Genomic DNA, 18037 nt, shown 5'->3' with positions numbered 1-18037 from the left:
CAAGGAACAAAAGGGACAGGCCAGAAGAGCCACCCTGAGCTCCTGGCAAGGGGCAGCTCTAGGTTTTCGCAACAAGAGCTGCCCTGCTAAGTCATCAACTGCTAATGAGGCATTTTTCAAATGCCCTAAAGTAAACCTTTGTATATGGCAAACCTAGGCGCTCTTAAGCTGTCCCAGAGGGATCTTTCCAGCCTTTCATCAGCTGCAAGTGCTCTTCCTGCCGCAAAACAGGAGGTTGAGCACCCCAGGGTGAATAAGCCATTCACAGGAGGTGTCAGTTCAGTAATAAAAACCCCAACATTCACATCTTTGCTTTGGAAAGTTGCATTCAAAGAATAATCCGCTAATTTTCAGGTCAAAACAAAAACAGCGAGACACCTTCCCACCCAGCTGCCTTAGCACAGGGTTTCCTCTGAAGAACAAAAAAAAGAAAAAACAGAAAAAGCAGACAGTAAATACCAGGTTACAGTGAGAGCAAACCCCTGATGGGTATCAGGGAGGCATTTTAAAAGGCTGTACTTTCCTTTTGCCATGCCTAAAGGGAAAAGTCCTGAAGAGAAAATAAGCAGTTGCTTCCTCCTTTGCCCCCAGAGACTGAAGAGCACATGAGCCTCTAAGTGCACTTAGGGCACCTCTGGAGCTGCCCCCTGCCCTGGCTATCACAGCCTCAGTCTGAGAGGCACGACTGAAGCCAGGTAAACACGGGATGATTGCAACCCTCTGCCCTGAGGATGATAGCGCAGCTCTCAAGAGTTGTAATCTGCAGGATGGCTGATAAGGAAAAACACACAGTGCAGGAGATTGTTTTTGTGCATGTGATTTTATTTTCTACAGGGAATGAATGTGCTGAGGTGTGGACTGGACAGGAAGACGAAAAGATGTGTGAATTCCTCCACTTTCAGTAAATATCCTACATATTAAATTACTGCTTAGCTTGCCTGCAAATATTACGGAAACAGAACCTGAGCTAGATCTTGCAAATGCACAGGTTTAGGAGCTGGTTTGGCTCTTCAGGAAGGGGACAAGAAACAGCTCAGAGCTAGGAGACAGGGACAGAATCTGTCAACTTTTCTTTTGCTTTCTCCTCTTAGTTGGCCCTACATGGGTCAACAGGGGGAAATTAGTTGACAAATACCCAATGATCCAGGAGCTTGTTTAAATCTTTAGCCTTGCCTGGCTCACAGCAAAAAGGTTTCCTTTCCCCTCCTCATGGGTTGCAGGAGCATTTTCAGACTGACAGGTAGAAAAAGAGTGGTTATCTTCAGATTTTGCCTCCCACAATGTGAAGTCGTTCCTGAGCATCACCACCCACTCACGTCTGCTTCCCGCAGCCCACCTTCATCCTCACACAAAATCACCACTGGTTCCCGATCTCTCCTCCTAAAATTCCCATCCTGTTCTTTTACACATAGAACCATTCAAGAATATCTTAAAAGTTTATCAGCTCTTCTCACACTCTCTGTTATCCAATGAAAGACAGAGGTCTTGCTCCTTCCTTCAAGAGGAACAAGCAGAGGTCAGAATGTATACAGGTGAGAAATGGACACAAAATACGAGTATAATTAAGTCCTCTTGTATTTTCATACAGCCATTACGCAGCCATAGTAACATATTTATTTGTTGTACCTGTAAATGTTGATATAGTATGTGGCATACCACATGGGCCAAACATTTTGTAAAATAATACTGGAGCACAAATATATTCTTTGCTTTATAAGCAAAGCAGGTTGAATCATCCTCCGTCCTCTGTGGAGTCAGTCTCTTGCAGAATAAGGGTTTCTCACCAAGACTGTTGTACAGTTGAATGTAACTGCCTTTACAAAGGTTGTTTAAACAAATAAAGGAATAGAAAACAGAAGATCTGCTAGAAGCTTCAATTTTCATAGACTGCAGATCCACCCCTCTGATGCAGAGTGGTATGGAAAACCCCTACAAGGCAGCTGTCAGATTGTTTCCCTCTTTCCAGGCTGCACACACTAGGCCCCTTTTTTAACACTTCTACTCAATTGCTTTTCAGATTTAAACAGTTGGAGGTGGGAAACGGGGCAGCAGAACATTCTTGCTTTTTCTGAGAGCTATTTTGCATTCCTTAGCAGAAAAAGAAGGCAGTTTTTAGTTTAACAATGACATTTTGCAGGCTATTAATCTACTTCAGGGATTACACCTCCTGACATGTAAGCATTATTTACAGTTTCAAAAACACATGAGAAGGAGTAACTCCACCAAATATATTTGCATTTAGTACTGTAAGTCAGATTCTTGCTTAGGATAACGCACAACGTGACACGTAGAGGGGTTTTTTGCATCTCATCAGGGAGGACGGCAGACATCATAGATGCGACAGCACACAATTTCTTGGGGCAACATTTCCTACAGCAGGCTAATGCTAGAGAGGGATTTATTCTTGTTCTAAAGCAAATCATACATCGGTATGCTACAGCTCTGCCCAACTGCAGCTGCTGAGGTAGTGCTCAGACTGCCTGAAATGGCATATCCATGCTATGGAATGATACAGACGTAAAGCCAATGCACAGGCTACTCTGGGCAGTTACCCTTTACTACCGACATCCTTGGTCCCCATTATGCTTTTTGTCTTTCTTAGTGCTCACCTGGTTACTTTTCAACACAGGTCTGATCCCTTACTCCTACCAAGAGCACTTCTCTAGTGCCCCAGGCTACAGGGAGCCTGCACCCTGACACATTCCTACTCCACAGGATGATCTTTTGATTAAGACTCTGGACTAGTTGTCAGGACAGCTGAATTCTGTTCGTTCTTCTGCCACAGATTTCTGCATGACAGTGTGAAAACTGGATGCTTCTCTGTGCCTTAGTTTCTCATCTCTATAATGGGACTATCAACTCCCTACCAACTGCAGTCATTGTGAAGATTATAATACTCACCAACCCACCTGAACACTACTGGAAAGCACAGAAAAAAGAAATACGTGTTGATACCTGCACGATTCAGGCAGTTCCATCAAGCAGATCATGGCTTTGTGGGGACCAGGGCCTTTAAAACTGGACATGCCGGAACAGGTACCAGAAAGCACAACAAACACAGCTATTAAACTTGGTTTAAATGCCACCTGACATGAGCTTTGCAGCCACAGCTTAGCTGTTGGTGGTCTCAAATCAAATGAAACAAGCAAAGTCTTCAGCACAGCAGTGCCCAAATTAATGGACAGAGCAATAGTCAACAACTGTCTCCTTCCTCCATCTGCAGCAACAGTATGAAAGGCAGCCCAGACCTCCCCCTGGCCCTGGACAAAAGAGCCCCCACAGTTTGGTAACTGGGTGTCTGCGGGAGCTCCAGTGTGGACACTGGCTTTGAGGCTCCCCACAGCTCATCGCTAGCAGGGCCTGCAGACTTACACTGCAAAGAGACACAGCTGCAGGAGCACAGATCTCTCTGAGATCTGGCCAAAGCAATGCTAATCAGCTATCTGAATCACCACTGCATTTTGGTGTGAACAGAGTCCATTTTAATCCAGAGAATGACATTCACATTCTATGCCCTCCATGAAGCACAGAGTAAGATGCCAACAGGCACGATCAACCTTTCACACGGGTAACATAAAGCCCAGCGCTGTGCTTCTCAGCTAGTAGCAGCTCAACAGCAGCAAAAGAAGCGACTGCTCCCCAGGTAACAGCCCAATTTTAAATTGTACATTCCTCGGTGTGTCTTTGGTCCTGTTTGCAGCAGCAAATCCCCAACCATAGTTACCTGCCCCACCAGGCTGCTGGCAGGATGAGGCAGTGTTTATGCAGTGCTTTGAAGCTCACCTGTACTACGCAATTATCAAGCTTTAATTACTGTAATTTATCCAGTTACATTATTTCTCCAAGTTCAGAGAGCAGTTAGGGGTCTGTATTTATCCTGGCTTCAACACACAGCATACAGCTTCATGCCAATGCAGAGCTTACTCCAGAGGATGCTAATCCCCTCCCAGAGGCCAGCAATGCTCAGAAATCCACAGAACTTCAGCACATCTTTCATTCCCCTGTGAGCTTCCTTCCCATCCTCACTTCTTTAGCTGAAGACTTTGGGGACTAAAACTATGATACAGCCTAGCAGGTGCACTGCGAGCCATGTTTCAAAGGGATAAGGAGCTTCAACAGCTACAGATGAAAGGCCATAGAAGAAACAGACAAATTTAAGTCATGAGCCAGACAGGCAGCAAAGCAGAAGTCAGCAGCTAAAATCATGTTTGGCCCCTCCTGTTGGTTTTAGGGTTAAATCTGCAGTTTAAAACAGAGCTTCTTTCCCTATCACCTCCAACACCAAGCTATTCCCTAGCTAAAATCATCATTCACTGCTCCATGTCCTGCCATAACCTCTTTCTCCAAAACCACAAAGCTCTTCACAAACCATCACATCAGGCAGGATGCAGGTTGGGGAGGGAGACAGGGAAAGCCATTTTGAATTTAAATGTTAAGGGAGAGAAACTTACTTTGCGGCATTTGCCTTGGTGGGGGATCCAGAGATCAGCCTGCTTGAAGAGCATCTGAGCTAAATTCCTGCGCCACTTCCCCAGCAACTTGCACTGCTGCTGCCCTCCAAAAATGCGAGAGCAAAGAGGGAGAGAGAGCAAGACTGTGCAGAGCCCAGCGCTGCAGAGAATGAGACAGAAGCAGCAGAGTGAAGCACCAGTCTGCTGATTAATTCAGCCTGTTTCCAGTCACGCTGCAGATCCAGCAAGGAGGCGGTGGATGGGGGTGGGGGAGAGAAAGGGGAAAAAAAAGGCACAGAGAGAAGAAAGTTTGCCCAGGATAGCACCAGATGTCTGTAAGAATGGTTCATTCATCAGATGGAGCCAACACAGCCAGAATCCCTGGGTTCCCTGCCTGTAGAGATTCATATGCATGCACAGTAAGGGTTGATGCTGGCAGACAGGGGTCTGTGGAAAAGCAGATGGCAAATTAGACAGGACAAAGTGCTATAGAATATAGTATGGGGGAAGGAACACCTGAGCAGGCAAGGAAAAAGATGAGATTGAGACAGAGAGACCCAGGAATACTAACTACTACATAAATCTAGGAGAGTCTTCCAGATGACTCCACAGCTTTGGATTCAAGCTCAATTTAAAAATATAAGCAATACAAGTTGAGTCCAGTCTGAAGTGCTCCCTCTCTCTTCTCTCATTGATAGAGAAAGCAGCAAAAGGCCCTCTCAGCATCAGTATTCACACATCCTGAGCCACACAATCTAAACCAAAAGGTGCACATAAATTCTTCATAGCCACATGCCATGCCTGGGGCTGCCCGTTTACCGACACCTGGGCAGTGGCACAGAGAAGGCAAAGGATTAGTGTAGACAGGGAAGGGCCACATATAACAACAGGTAATGGGATAATAAGGCCTTTGGAGGTGAAGAAGGAATGAGCCTTCTCTCTCATTCTCATCTTTTACAGGAATGCTTCCTTCTCATCGTTGGAGGGAAGCACCTTTATAAGCAGCTTTTTATATAGCTCCTACTTCAGTGCTGTCCTAATTCTGTCGGGCTTCCCAGTTCTGCAGAGCAATCACTAAACCAATTACTTTCATTTCACATAGAAAGGGGTAAAGAACTGGTGCAGCCAAGAACCACATCAGTAGCTTGCCAGGGATTACAGCTGGCCGGTACTGAATGGAACAGACAGGCACTGCAAAGGCTTCCAGTCTCAGCACAGCATGGAGCTTTGAAGACCATGTACAGGTGTCAGGACTCGCCCACCCTCCCTGGCCAAGCTCTTCACTTTCTTTTCTTCCTCGAGGTTCAAATGTCTAAACAGGCACAGCCCATATTCTGTGTTTAAAGCCCGAAGTGCAGAGATTTAAGAGGCCTCAATATTTACAATAAAACCAATGCAGGGTCTAGTTATCACCTCTGTGTTGGCACTGAGTTAGACACTGGTATGTAACCTCACAAAGCTCTTAAAGCCAAAGTTGAAGGGAAGCAGACACTGCATTGAACATAACTTCAGGAGAAAGCAGGGGGAGAAAGAGGTAAGACATCCTTCATCCTTCTGTAGGGCATTTTGTTTCCTAGACAACAATTTTAAACCGCGGAGAGGAACAAAATGTCCTAATGGCACAATTTTTCCTTCCTTCCTCTTTTCCTGCTAAGAAACTACTCACCTACTCACTTCAACACAAGGGAAAAAGGACCAAAAAAAAAGGATCAACAACAACACAGGGTAAGAATGGACAAACCCTCACACAACATATATGCAACATCCCCCTCTCATCACAGTGCTCACTGATCTGTTTCCCATGGCTCTGCACCTTTTGACGGCTCCAATGAATGTGAATAAAACAACTTACTGGTGACAGTGCAATACCAGGAATAACCCTTTTGCTTCACGCAGTTAAGAGGTCCCAACAAAACTTTCTTCTTTAAAAACACCAGCTGTGGTCGTGAACACAAATGGAAACGGATCAAATTGCCTCTTCTTGTTTATTCCACTGTTGAGAGACCTTGCTCTAAAGTGTTTTGTGTAGGGCAGTAATTTGTACTATGTAGCTTCCTTCTGACATCAGCTGATATTATAAATCACATCTGGACATGTATTTGTGCATTAAATAACAGAATGAAAGCAAAAGCTGAAAACTTGAGATGTGAAGATAAAACTGCGGCTTGAAATAAAAGGCTGAGTATAAAGGCAGGGACTGAGACCCATACAAAAACTGCAGCATAGATGAGAGATGCCTGTGGAAAAAGGATCAATTTGTGAAAGAGCCCTTGGAAGAAGAGCTGAGGTTTTAGCGAACAGGAGGGAATAAAAACAGAGCTACAGTTACTGGCAAGAGGAGAAGAGGCAAAGGACTTGGGCTACTTTTCAGTCTAAAGGTAGGATTGCAGCTCTTGTTGGGCATCCTGGAACAGGATAGCTGAGGACCAACAGTGCTGTGGCTGGAGCAATGTGGAGCACAGCACAGGCTCCCTGAACACGTTTCCGGGCTCTGGCTAGGAGGCACGGTGCTGTATCCAGGCTGCAGCAATTACACTGGGATAATACAGCTCAGTTGTTATTGGTAACTGTGGAATGGATGATGTCAATAATTTTTAACAGTTGTGTTGCTGCAAATACAGCCTACATCTAAAGTAACTCAAACGCATGAGCCTCACACTGTCCTGTGGCAATCAGTGCTGCTGTCTGTCTTGGTATATACTGAGTGGGTCTTGCAGCAGAGATTCTGGCACCTTTCACAAGTATTAAACTCACTTCAGAAATACACAGAAAATTAAAAAGTAAGAAGACAGGAAAGAACAAGATAACAGCACATTTAATTTAAGACAGTTTGGGCACTGTTCCTAAAATACTCTCTGCGTTTCTCTGCAGTGTCTGGCTTCTGGCAAAAACTGGAAGACAGCCTACATTACACCTGACAAACTCTGATCCTCAGCCATTTCTGACAACAGAACTGTATTAGCTGACTGGAGCCAAAGGACAGTCTCTCATCTTCAGAGTGACAGATGTCTGTGCTGCAGCAGTGCTCTGAGCACGTCTTCTGTTCCAGGAGTGCTAACTCTTCATTACACACATATATTAGAGCAAAGAGATTGCTTTCAACTAGATTTGGGACTGATGTTTTCACTTGGGTTCATTTTATTTTTAGCATTTTAAAATAAACCTAGCACATCAAATTTACTACTGAGGTTACACAGCAGGTTAATTTGTTCCCTTATCAGCATATATGTGTCCAAGTTCTTCACTTTGGAAAGGAGGATGGATTCCATCTTAGAGGGGATGAAACAAGGATCTGCACTACTGAAAAAAACAAAACAAGCAAACTCCTTAACACCAAACAATATAGTGCTAGCAAGAATAAAACCATGGTCTTTCCCCTGAATCCAAACAAAGTAAGTTGTAAAATGCAGCTGAATGTATCAATGGGGTTTTTTTAATTCCTATTGAAGAGTGTGATGATGTCTTGCCTTCACTTCTAATCCCCACTCAGAAAGGAAGGAGAAAAAACTCCAGTAAATCAGGAGAGACTAGGACTTCAGAACACCATGATTGTCCCTGTAATCTCCTTGTGCAGGATGCTTTCCTAATAGGCCTTTTAAAGGTCTATTACAATACTGTCCACACTGCTGCATGTCCAGCAATTTGACACGCTCTTCCTGTGTTCTACAATGAAGAATGTCATATGAGAAAGAGATGAACCAAAGATAGTGACCTACAGTGAAAGTGTCCCTGCTGTGCTCTGCCATGGCTGCAGGAAGGACAGTGTTGGTGCTTTCAGATCCTAAACAGAACACACTCCTGTACAGAAGGGTAATTGCGTCATCACTTAAAATGATCAATACCAGATTAGCCCATGATGTCATTAACAAGAGAATAAATAGATAATTATCCTCATTGGAATGTTACCTCCTTAGTAATACAGCAATTTGATATAAAACATCACAGTTCAAACACGTCCTCCGAGCACACCAGTAGCAAGAGGTTAGGGCATGAGTAAATCCAGGCCTTCCTAGTCTAGCACGCTACAGGACAGAAAACCCAGCAAATAGGAAGACTAGTAAGCAAGTACAAGAGCTGATGTGAAAAACTGAGTACCTTTTAACTCACTTACACTGCTCTAGTAATCTTTTAGAGCAGATCTGCATCTAGGTGATTATCTAACAAGTACTTTGCACTCAGGAAAAAACCCACTTCTTGATGCCAGAAGCACTGTAAACAAAACAGCAAGAAAGGGATGCACGCAGAATAACAGAGAGACAGCAACCATGATCTGGCAGACAATGCTTACAGTGTGGTGGAGAGAGGGACACCAAAAAGGAAAGCCAAGAATGTTCCCTTACCAGAGCCAGCTGAGAGCTTGGTGTGTATAATGTTCTCCACTGGTCTCACACTACCTGTCCCATTCTGACTGCGATCCAGAATAAGGACCAGTTCACTTTTCTGAGTGAGAAACATATTTAACACTCAGGTGGCTGCTGAAACATAAGTGACCAGCAGACTACTCACTAAAGCGATCAAAATCATTTTACTTTTTGGAAGTAGTAACATGTGCCAAGTCTACAGTCTCCTGTCAGCCACAGCAGATATGTCTTTTTAGCTTCTATAGCAGCTATTCATGGAGATATCTCTCTCATTTTTCCTTTGAAGCTCAAAGCATGGCAAGATAACAAAAGACAGATTGCCCCTCCATGTAATATCTAGACTTACCTGGCACTTTCTAAACCAGCTCTAGAAATACTATCCTGCAGCACTCCCTAGAAAGACATTAAATTGCCCAAGAAATACATACACTTACGATCAGAAAAACTGGGCTCAGATTATTTCATTACCTTAGTTTATTTAAAAAATCTTCTCCATGAATTCAGCCTCTCAACTAAAGCCAAGCTAAGTGTCCAGGGGACTGAAGCTCTACCTTAAACCTGAACAAAGACACAGCATGTGTGACAGCATATGCTTGACCTGTGTTGTTCCACCATGGTGCCTCTGTCCCAGCCTGCAAAGGACTTACCTACTGATACAAATGCATACGTCCCTAGGAATGTGAAGGTGACAGAACTCTCAACTTTGATACTAACCGTGGATTAGACTATCACATAATAACACCAAATGGTGAGTCTTGACCCAAAATAACAAAAGACAATTAAAAGGACTCAACATTTAAGTTGGGCATCACCCTTATCAGGAAACTTACCTGACACTTCTCCTTGAGGTCCATGGCTCTGTGGTTCTGTAAGCATGTCCAGCGAAATGGGGTTGCTCCTCAGGGCAGAATGTCTCCTAGGTAGAGATGAGCTTGGCTACACTTCTCACATCACCATCTGTGGAAACAGAAGGGGAAGCAGTCAATCTCCCCATATCACTCCCTTTAGGACAAGAAAGCGATGAAATTCACAAAACTCAAATTACAGGACTGGTCTTTAAAAGACGAACGGGGGAGCTGAAAGTGCTTCTAATAGTACATCGACCCTCCCCTTCCTCAGAACTGATCCCAGTAGCTTAAGTCCCCCCAAAAACTGGCAGCAGTAGATAAATTAATTAAGTTCCCTGCAGCTCAGAGTAAGAGTATTATTGCAGTCCTGACACACTTTTGGGCAGGCCTCCAAAACAAGCTGACAAAGCACTGGATTCCACCAGGTGTTGGAGCATGCTGTCACCCACAGCTATTTGTCTTGCTATTCTTATCTACCAGGAGCTTTGTCCAGCTAATCTCTAACGGAGCCTGCAGTAATGATTCTTCCATTTGTTGAACAACACATCCAATCTTTGACAAAGCTATGCTGCTGGGCTGAGCATGTATCTCACCACCATTAAGTAGGCCACAAGTCATAAAAACAACTCCAGATTACTGGGGAACTAGGCCTTTTTTATTTTTTTTTTCTTTTTTTCTTTTAGCAAAACTGGGATTCTAATAGAATTGAGGTTAAAACCAGGTCTGGAATTCACATCCTTCTTACAGCCCATCTCCTCCTTGATCTTCCATGGCACAAATTTCGTTCTCCTTCCACATATGCAAAATGTTTTTTCTGTGTAAAACAAAGGATCTGCGTACACTGCTCCAGAGGATTCTCTTATATATAAACATGACTTACAAGATTATGCTATGATTGGTTTTGGGAAAGTCTTTTTTGTTGGTTAGTAACTCTTTGTTCTATTTTTTAGTATCACACACAAACTCAGGGCTTGGACATATACTTCTCATAAATCCAGATAAACAATGAAGCAGCTAGATCTGCAAATCAAGCCAAACCACCTACACATTCCTAGATACAACAGGACTGGCTTTTGCCAGCTGGGATTACTACACTGGTCTATACCATACTGCCTGCTTCAAAGAAGAAGGATTCTAGAGATCCCATCCTTGTGGCAGTCACCTATAGCACTACTCTCCATGATGCTACATCAAGGAAAAGGAGGGGTATCCAAAGCTTACTCAGAAAGCCACTGCTGCCCCATGCTGAAGAGTTAGATGTCAGTATTTCTTCTCATGCAGGCAAGTCCTGCACCTGCGTTCCGGGAAGCAGCAAGCGTTCAGTATTCAGACTGCTGGTTATCAAAGAACTGTTTGCAGTACAGCAACCAGCAACCAGCACCTGCAAGTGCCATTTTTTGGCTGCCAGCTGGCTGGCATGAGCCACAAGTCCAGACTCTGGCCTACTTTTCTGTTCTGTGACCCTTGTCAATGTGCACACACAAAGGGAATGAAGCTATTTTCAGTCACTTGGTATCCCTGCCAGGCCAATTAGCAATTGCAAAGAGAGGATCAAAGTTACTGGAGCGAAGCTGACAAAGAGGGCTGGGAGTGGGAAGGAGGAAAACATACTTTTGTATGCTTGCCCACAGCAGCTTAGAGCCTCAGTATCTTGCCTTTAAATCACAAGTGACTTCAATATAAGGGAAGGCAAGAGGAGATGATTTTAAGGAAAAAATGGTCACTAACAATAAAAGGGCTAAGAAATAAATCCGTGATTCTTCCTTTTATTCCCTTCTGACAGAAGATTTATTAGTGGATCTACTGAAGGATTTATGCATGGTGCTCTCACTCGTTCAAACAAAAAGTTAAGCGCCTGAATTTCTCTCTGGATCTGGACTTCAAAAGCATAATTATCCGTGACATGACTGGGTAACTGGGAAGCCAAAGTCACAAAAGCGGAACAAGAAAAAACATCCTGGACTGTTTGTGCTAACCCCATGGAGCCCGGATCATTAGCAGTGGTGGGTGGCTCTGGCTGAAGGGCAGGGGCCATGCAGGGAGGCAGCTGGGCAGGAGGCAGGATTTGTGGCACTGCTGTGGGTGACATTCTGTTTTAGGCAGCAAACTGAAATGTGATCCTGAACGCAAAACACACCATGCCTTAAAGTTCAAGGCACATCATCCGCATGCTTAGGAACACCACCCTAAAGACCTTCAGTGCTAGGAAGCAGGATACACAACAAGGGTGTTACAAAGATTAAATACTGGTTGGAAAGAGTGAATACTCCCTATCTAGAGAAATTCAAAAGCTGCTATAATGAACAATATAACAAGAGCTTGCAAAAGTAATCAGTGATGCATGCAGTGCTGCTTCCTCATCATACATGCTCCAGGCTTCTCTAAAATTTGAAAGACTGACCTCAAACCCACAAGCAGTTCAGTTTCTCTCTCATCCCCAATTTAAGGTGCCAACAATGGTCAGATTGTTAACATTTCAGAGAAAGCAAAGAAACCAATTCTTTCCTGTACCAATCTGGATATACAAAACAAGCAGAATGTTTCATTTTTTAAAGTGGAACTACACTTTAAAAAGAGTTTTCGTTTAGAACCAAGAATTCCAAACACAGCTAATCCTAGATAGGTTTGAATAGCTAAGTATTAGGACAACTGAAGCCAAAAGCAAAGACAGGCTACAATGATAAACCATCCTCCTTCAACTTCTACAACAGGATTGGCACTAGAGTCATATAAAACGTGACTTGCGTGCTTTCTTTCAAATGCATAATTTATTAAAATAAACAGCCTGCAAGCATATTTGCAAGAATTATGTCATACTAACTAAAAAACCTCATATGCATTATAGAGGTCTTGCAAACACTCAAAAACCAGCTTCACACAATGAAGCTGAAGCAGTTCATGAATTCTGCAGGCAACGTGTCGACGTGCAGAAATACGCATTCATCCACTCCATCCCCCACAGGGTCCTCATGTGCTCCCCTCCCAGACTCATCTGTTTTAGGGACTCCTGTAATTCCCACTGCCAAACGTGTCTCTCCATCACCCCTACCCAACAGCAGGGACTCGCCACACTCTGGACCCATCTTAGGAGTTTTCTGCACTACTATTTCCTCCACACTACACTATCTGCCTTCCTCTGTCCTCCCTGTTCTTATTTCTCTCATGTCTGTCCAGGTAATTAGTCACTCATGCCATCGACATGTTAAACTCTGCCAGACAGCAGGACAGAAATGAAGTGGGACTGCTTTGCTGGAACATGTTAGCGGGCGTGAAGTATTCAGCCACAGACAATCAGAGATGCCTGAAGCTGTGGTTGCTCTAATCAGACACCAGAGGCCCAAAGTACAGCCAGTTTACCCCTTCCACCTTCCCAGCACATTCCATCCTCCTCCGGATTCTTCATGCCTAGGGGAGTTCATGAAACATGGAAATGGCTGGATGTGGCGTTCAGGTGTCATCATGCTGCATTCAGCCTGAGAAATACCTCCAAATTGTTAGGCAGAGTGAAACCCCATATAGGGCCCATCAAATAACTCAGTCCAATGCATGTATCACTAACAGCAAGCTAACTTTCTGGAAATCCTGTATGCTGAACTTGGCCAATAGTAGCCCATAGCTATGTGGAGAGGTCCGCGATGCACGTTAGAATATCTTTACATTTATAAGAATGAATGAGTTCAAAACTCATGTGTATCTGATACCCAAACCTTTTCAAATCTGAAAAATACATTCCCATCACCCCAAACTCATTTCTGTTTGGAAGTGCCCTGAGCAAAGATTAAGTCTTGTAGCTTGATCTGAGTATCAACAAGTGTTTGAAACATCCTTCTGAACAACAGAAGCAGGGTTTTACAAGGGTCTGTTCAAACTTTTTGTTTACCTCATCATTTTTTGAATAACACTGTCTTATGCAGTCAGTGTATTCATGTAGGTAATAAACACTGTCCTTTGAGATCCTCCTTTGAAATCCAAGTATTTCAAAGCGTGACAACTTAACCAAACCTCACATCGGTATAAGATATGAGTGTTGAAATTTAGTAAGAATTGCTTTGCATGATACATTATGTACAGAATTTATAAACCAACTATCAGACAGAAGGATCAGATAACTATATAACCTATAGACACTTGGAAAGAAAAATGTGTTTCAGAAGCTGCAAGTCTTTAGGGAGAAAAATAAATCAACCTAATGATACTGTTTTCCCTAAAGTGTTCAATCACTGATGCTTTCATGTTATTTACCGAAAATTCCCAACATAGATTAGTGTAAGAAAAATGATGGGGAGTCTGAACATTTCTTGCTGCCAGAAGTGAATTCCTCAAGAACTGATCTGTCACCAAGAATAGAAACACGGGGGAACAGATAATAACCAAAAAAGCAGCTGCCTTGGAGAAAATGACTTAGATTAGAGCTGATTGTTTTGATATCAGCAAAACCATACGGTCTTCCTACTCATGAGTAGCTGATGTCTGCCTGATAATTTGCAACATGGGCACATTTTCTGATATATGGGCTTCCAAAGGTGCATCAAGTGATACTGTCAATTGCTTTGAAACCCATTGAGAGCAGAGAATAATGGCAGCAAGGGAGCTAGCAGCCACAATTCTTGGCTCTAGTATCTGCTTGTGAAAAAATTTGTCAAAATTTGGGCCAGCTAAACATTCTCTGCCTCAATAACCTTAGATTATAGATAGGGATATGCATATCTGCTTCAGAGAGAGACTCTGAAGTGAATGTATTTGTATCTGTAAAGTGAGATCTTCTGAATTAGTGTGGTATGTGTACTAAGTATTAGCAACTCAGTAGTGGTCAAATATCTCATTGGTGCATGGCTGTGAAGAATCAGGAGTTGCTTTCACACACGATCTGCTTCCCTTGCTAAATGACAGGAATTAGAGAGAGATCAATTCTATCTTGAATCAGGAATAGGATTAAACTGGAAATGAACTCAAAGTTTGTCTTCTACCTGACAAGCGTGCCTTTTGGAGGTGAAATTAGTTCTTGATTAAACCTCACTTGCCGAGAGTTTTCCAAAAAAAAATATCTCTGACTCTTTCCTTCTTTCTTCAGCACAGGACTTTTATATTTGACTTGTTTCAAAGGACAGTAGTGGCTTAAAATGAAAGCTGAGGAACAAGGAGGGAGAAGGGGAGTAGGAAATAGCTTTGGAACACTTGTAAGAGACCATTGGTTTACTTGCAAGATTAAGATTGGTAAAACAAGATGCTACACAATCGAAAACACATTTATTTTTGTTTTAATTTTGTTCTGGTGAGTGGAGAAGCAATTGATGGATACAATCAAAATGATCAAACTGGTTTAGTCTACCTTACTGTTTCCACAGGGGCTGATACTGTTTCAAATTAAGGTATATTAAATTTGAAAGATCTTTGCTGTGCTCATTTTTCCTTGCTTGGTTTAAAAAAAAAAAAAAAAAAAAAAGAGTGTTTGGGAATTAAAGGATTACTTTATCTTTGCTGCTTCAGGTACTCTAAGCCTGCCATAGAAAGACACAGCATGTATACAGTCTGGATCAAAGTGAAAAATGCCACAGAAGGCACAATTCTGAAAGTTGTAAGGGCCCCTCCAGCTTCTACAGAGCAACGAGACATCATCTGCTTTGTGGCACGATGCCTTGAATGACAGCTAAAACATTTTACAGCAAATGTATGGAAGAATTCACTGCAAAAGTGATAGCTGTCATGTATCATCATGATATTGGTTATTATGGTAACCAGGATTGTATAACTATCTCCATTAAAAAAAAAATCCTGAAATGCTAAAAGACCACAAAAACACAGCAGCCCAAAATAAAATAAAAAACCCTGTGCTGTATTTATAGGACCTCCTAGCAAATCAATTTTTGCTGACATACACTGACTTACAAAGTGTAGCTTTTCCTCTTAATTCGTTTATAAATAAGGGTGTTATATGCATAGTTCATAGTAAATCTAGGCAAAAACCTCTCTTACATCAGCATTTGCCATTTGGAGATATTTAACAAATACCATGCTGATGGGAAGGTGTTTTCTAGGCGTTCCTCAAAGCAGGCCCAGCACCTGAGGGCCATTAACAAGATCAAGCTCATACATTCATTCAAAGGAAAGCACAGCCCTTATCTAGAAAAGACACAGATCAGTAGATTGTGTATTTTGCTATTCTCACAACAAGCTCCATGAAAGTTTTATGATGAACATTTGTATGTGTCTAGAAATAGGGCAGTAAGCTGACTCACTCTACTGTGAAAGGAAAGCAAAGGAGCTCTCTGCAGCTCCTTAAGAACTTCTCTCCACTATTCACCACTATTCACTCAAGAGTATTCTGGACAAAGATCCAAAGTACCCTATTTAATGCACAATAGGTCCCCCACATGATCACAGATGTCAACCCAAAGCAAATCCTGCTTCCTGCAGGCCTGGCTGCAGGAGCTGCCCAAGCCCTGGCAGGACTCTCTTTTTGGCCAACCCTAGAGAAGGACTTGCCTTCTGGCCAATCCCCTGTGGCCCCTGGCCCTGCTCCTGGCCAGTCCCACCCAGCCACAGGGCTATATAATAAACCCTCACAACTCACTCCTTCTTCAGAGCTGTCTTTCTGCTTGGAGTAGCTTGGTCTTGGGAGTGCTTGTTGTGGCTTCTAGCAGCTAGTTTGGGTAGGACTCTTAAAAGAAATGAGGGTGGCCTCAAAGATACAGAGACTTAAACAGAGCTGTAACATGAAGATTAGAGGAAGGAGGTTTGTCTTCTTAGTTCTGCTTGCAGTAGCAATATTGATTTGTTTTGTGACCTAGGCTAAAAGCACTAATATCTTAATCTTCTCATCAGATAAAAAAATGTTGGCAATGTGTTTATTTAAAAGGTCGTGGTTAAGAATAATATTACATAAAGTGTTTTGATGTGCTTGAGAAAAAGACAACAAAGAAATATAAAGCACTATTCTAAAGAACAAAAGCTATCTTGCATAAAAACCAGCATAGTGTAGCTATTTATATGCATGCCTGTATTAAGCAGGCTTCTTAAAAAGTAAATCTAGTTTGCTTGCTAGGTTATTCAAATTTTGCTTTATTTGAGCAAGCCCTGTAGCTTAATGCAGTATAGCAGCTGTTAAGTAACTGTTTATATAGAAACTTGCATTTCTAAGGAACCTAAGTGTTTCATAGAGATCATGCACTACTATGCCATTGTATCTCATTGTGTACAAGCTGTCTGTTCAACTAAGAACTTTATTCTACAATTGCTGGAGGAAATAATAATATTTTAGACAAGCATGCCATAACAGCTTCCTTTTTCTCAGAAAATATGAAAATATGTACTACTTGGTAGCTGCCTCAGGAAGATGGATGGGTGCTTATGCTCATCTGCTGCTATCTTGGTAACTTTTAAGACTCATAAGACTAATTTAAAGAAACTCTTCTGTGGCACAAGCTGTCCTGTGAAAACTCCGAGTCTTAAATGCGTAACTAAAACAGTATCTGCTCCTGTCTGTGGGTCTTCCCATCCTCTCTAGATATCTTTTGGGTAGATAGTATAATCTAAGACAAATACCTTGTGCTTTATGTAATGGGTTTTTAACTGGGATTTTTAGGCCTTTTTTTAATCAACAATGCCCTATGTTATCCTGATAGGAGAAAGCTCCCGAACAACGGACAAACAGTGGTAATGTAATCCAAGAACTACATGGATCACAGCTTTTGGAAATAAAACAAGCGGATGTCTGAGGCAAAATGAAGTGTGCCATCGACTTCTGCTGATCAAAAGACTGCGATGAGGTAGGAGCAGGAGTGAAGTAAAATGAAACAACTGCCCGAGTCGAGGCTGCGATCTAAGCTTGTAAGGGATCTAGGCATACTGGTTGAAAGCGTTTTAGTCAGAATTTGGGACACCCCTAAAACCCTGAGGCAGAGTACAGAACCGCAGCTGCACTCACAGCTGCCGGAGCACCGGGGGGCTCGGCCTGGGTCCCCCCCGCCTCGCTCGGGGCTGAGAGCACAGCCACGGCGGCCGGTGCCCGGCGGGGGATGCTCTGCGGCGCTGCGAGGCGGAGTCTGTCCCTCAGCTGAGGGAGAAGTCCCGCCGGGTGTGCTGAGCCGCTAACACGTGTGGGAGCGCCTTTTCTGGATCTTTTTAAAAAATTATTTCCTCTCTCTCTCCTAAGCCGCTAGGTAACGCTCCAGCGAGATGCCAAGTGAGGGCGTGTGAGGGGAATGGTGCTGCGCGGGAGCCCCGGCCCGGGGGACAGAGGGCAGCACGGCGGGACTGCCTCCGGCTCTGCCTCGGGCCTCCCCCGCCATGGCGGGCAGCCTCCAGCCGAGGTGGGGACCCTGCTGCGGGAGCGGCGGCCCCTCCCGGCCCCGCTCCCCGACGGGACGGAGCCCGGCCG

At 43.4% G+C, this 18037-nt stretch overlaps 1 protein-coding gene across 4 annotated transcripts in view; it reads right to left on the bottom strand.

Annotated features, from left to right (window-relative positions):
- Window positions 1-18037, bottom strand: part of TMEM94 (transmembrane protein 94) — a 54520-nt gene that overhangs the window by 36330 nt on the left and 153 nt on the right. For all 4 annotated transcript variants that reach the window (XR_012625984.1, XM_074847330.1, XM_074847331.1 and 1 more), the window contains exon 2: window positions 9643-9769. Coding sequence is in view for 3 of the 4 variants with exons in the window: in XM_074847330.1 (XP_074703431.1) it covers window positions 9643-9666 (24 nt within the window). In the remaining variant the exon portion in view is untranslated. The remainder of the gene's footprint in view (window positions 1-9642; window positions 9770-18037) is intronic.

The sequence above is a fragment of the Strix aluco genome, chromosome 21 (assembly GCF_031877795.1).
Source record: "Strix aluco isolate bStrAlu1 chromosome 21, bStrAlu1.hap1, whole genome shotgun sequence".
Lineage (NCBI taxonomy): Eukaryota > Metazoa > Chordata > Aves > Strigiformes > Strigidae > Strix > Strix aluco.
This window is presented reverse-complemented; position numbering and strand designations above follow the sequence as displayed.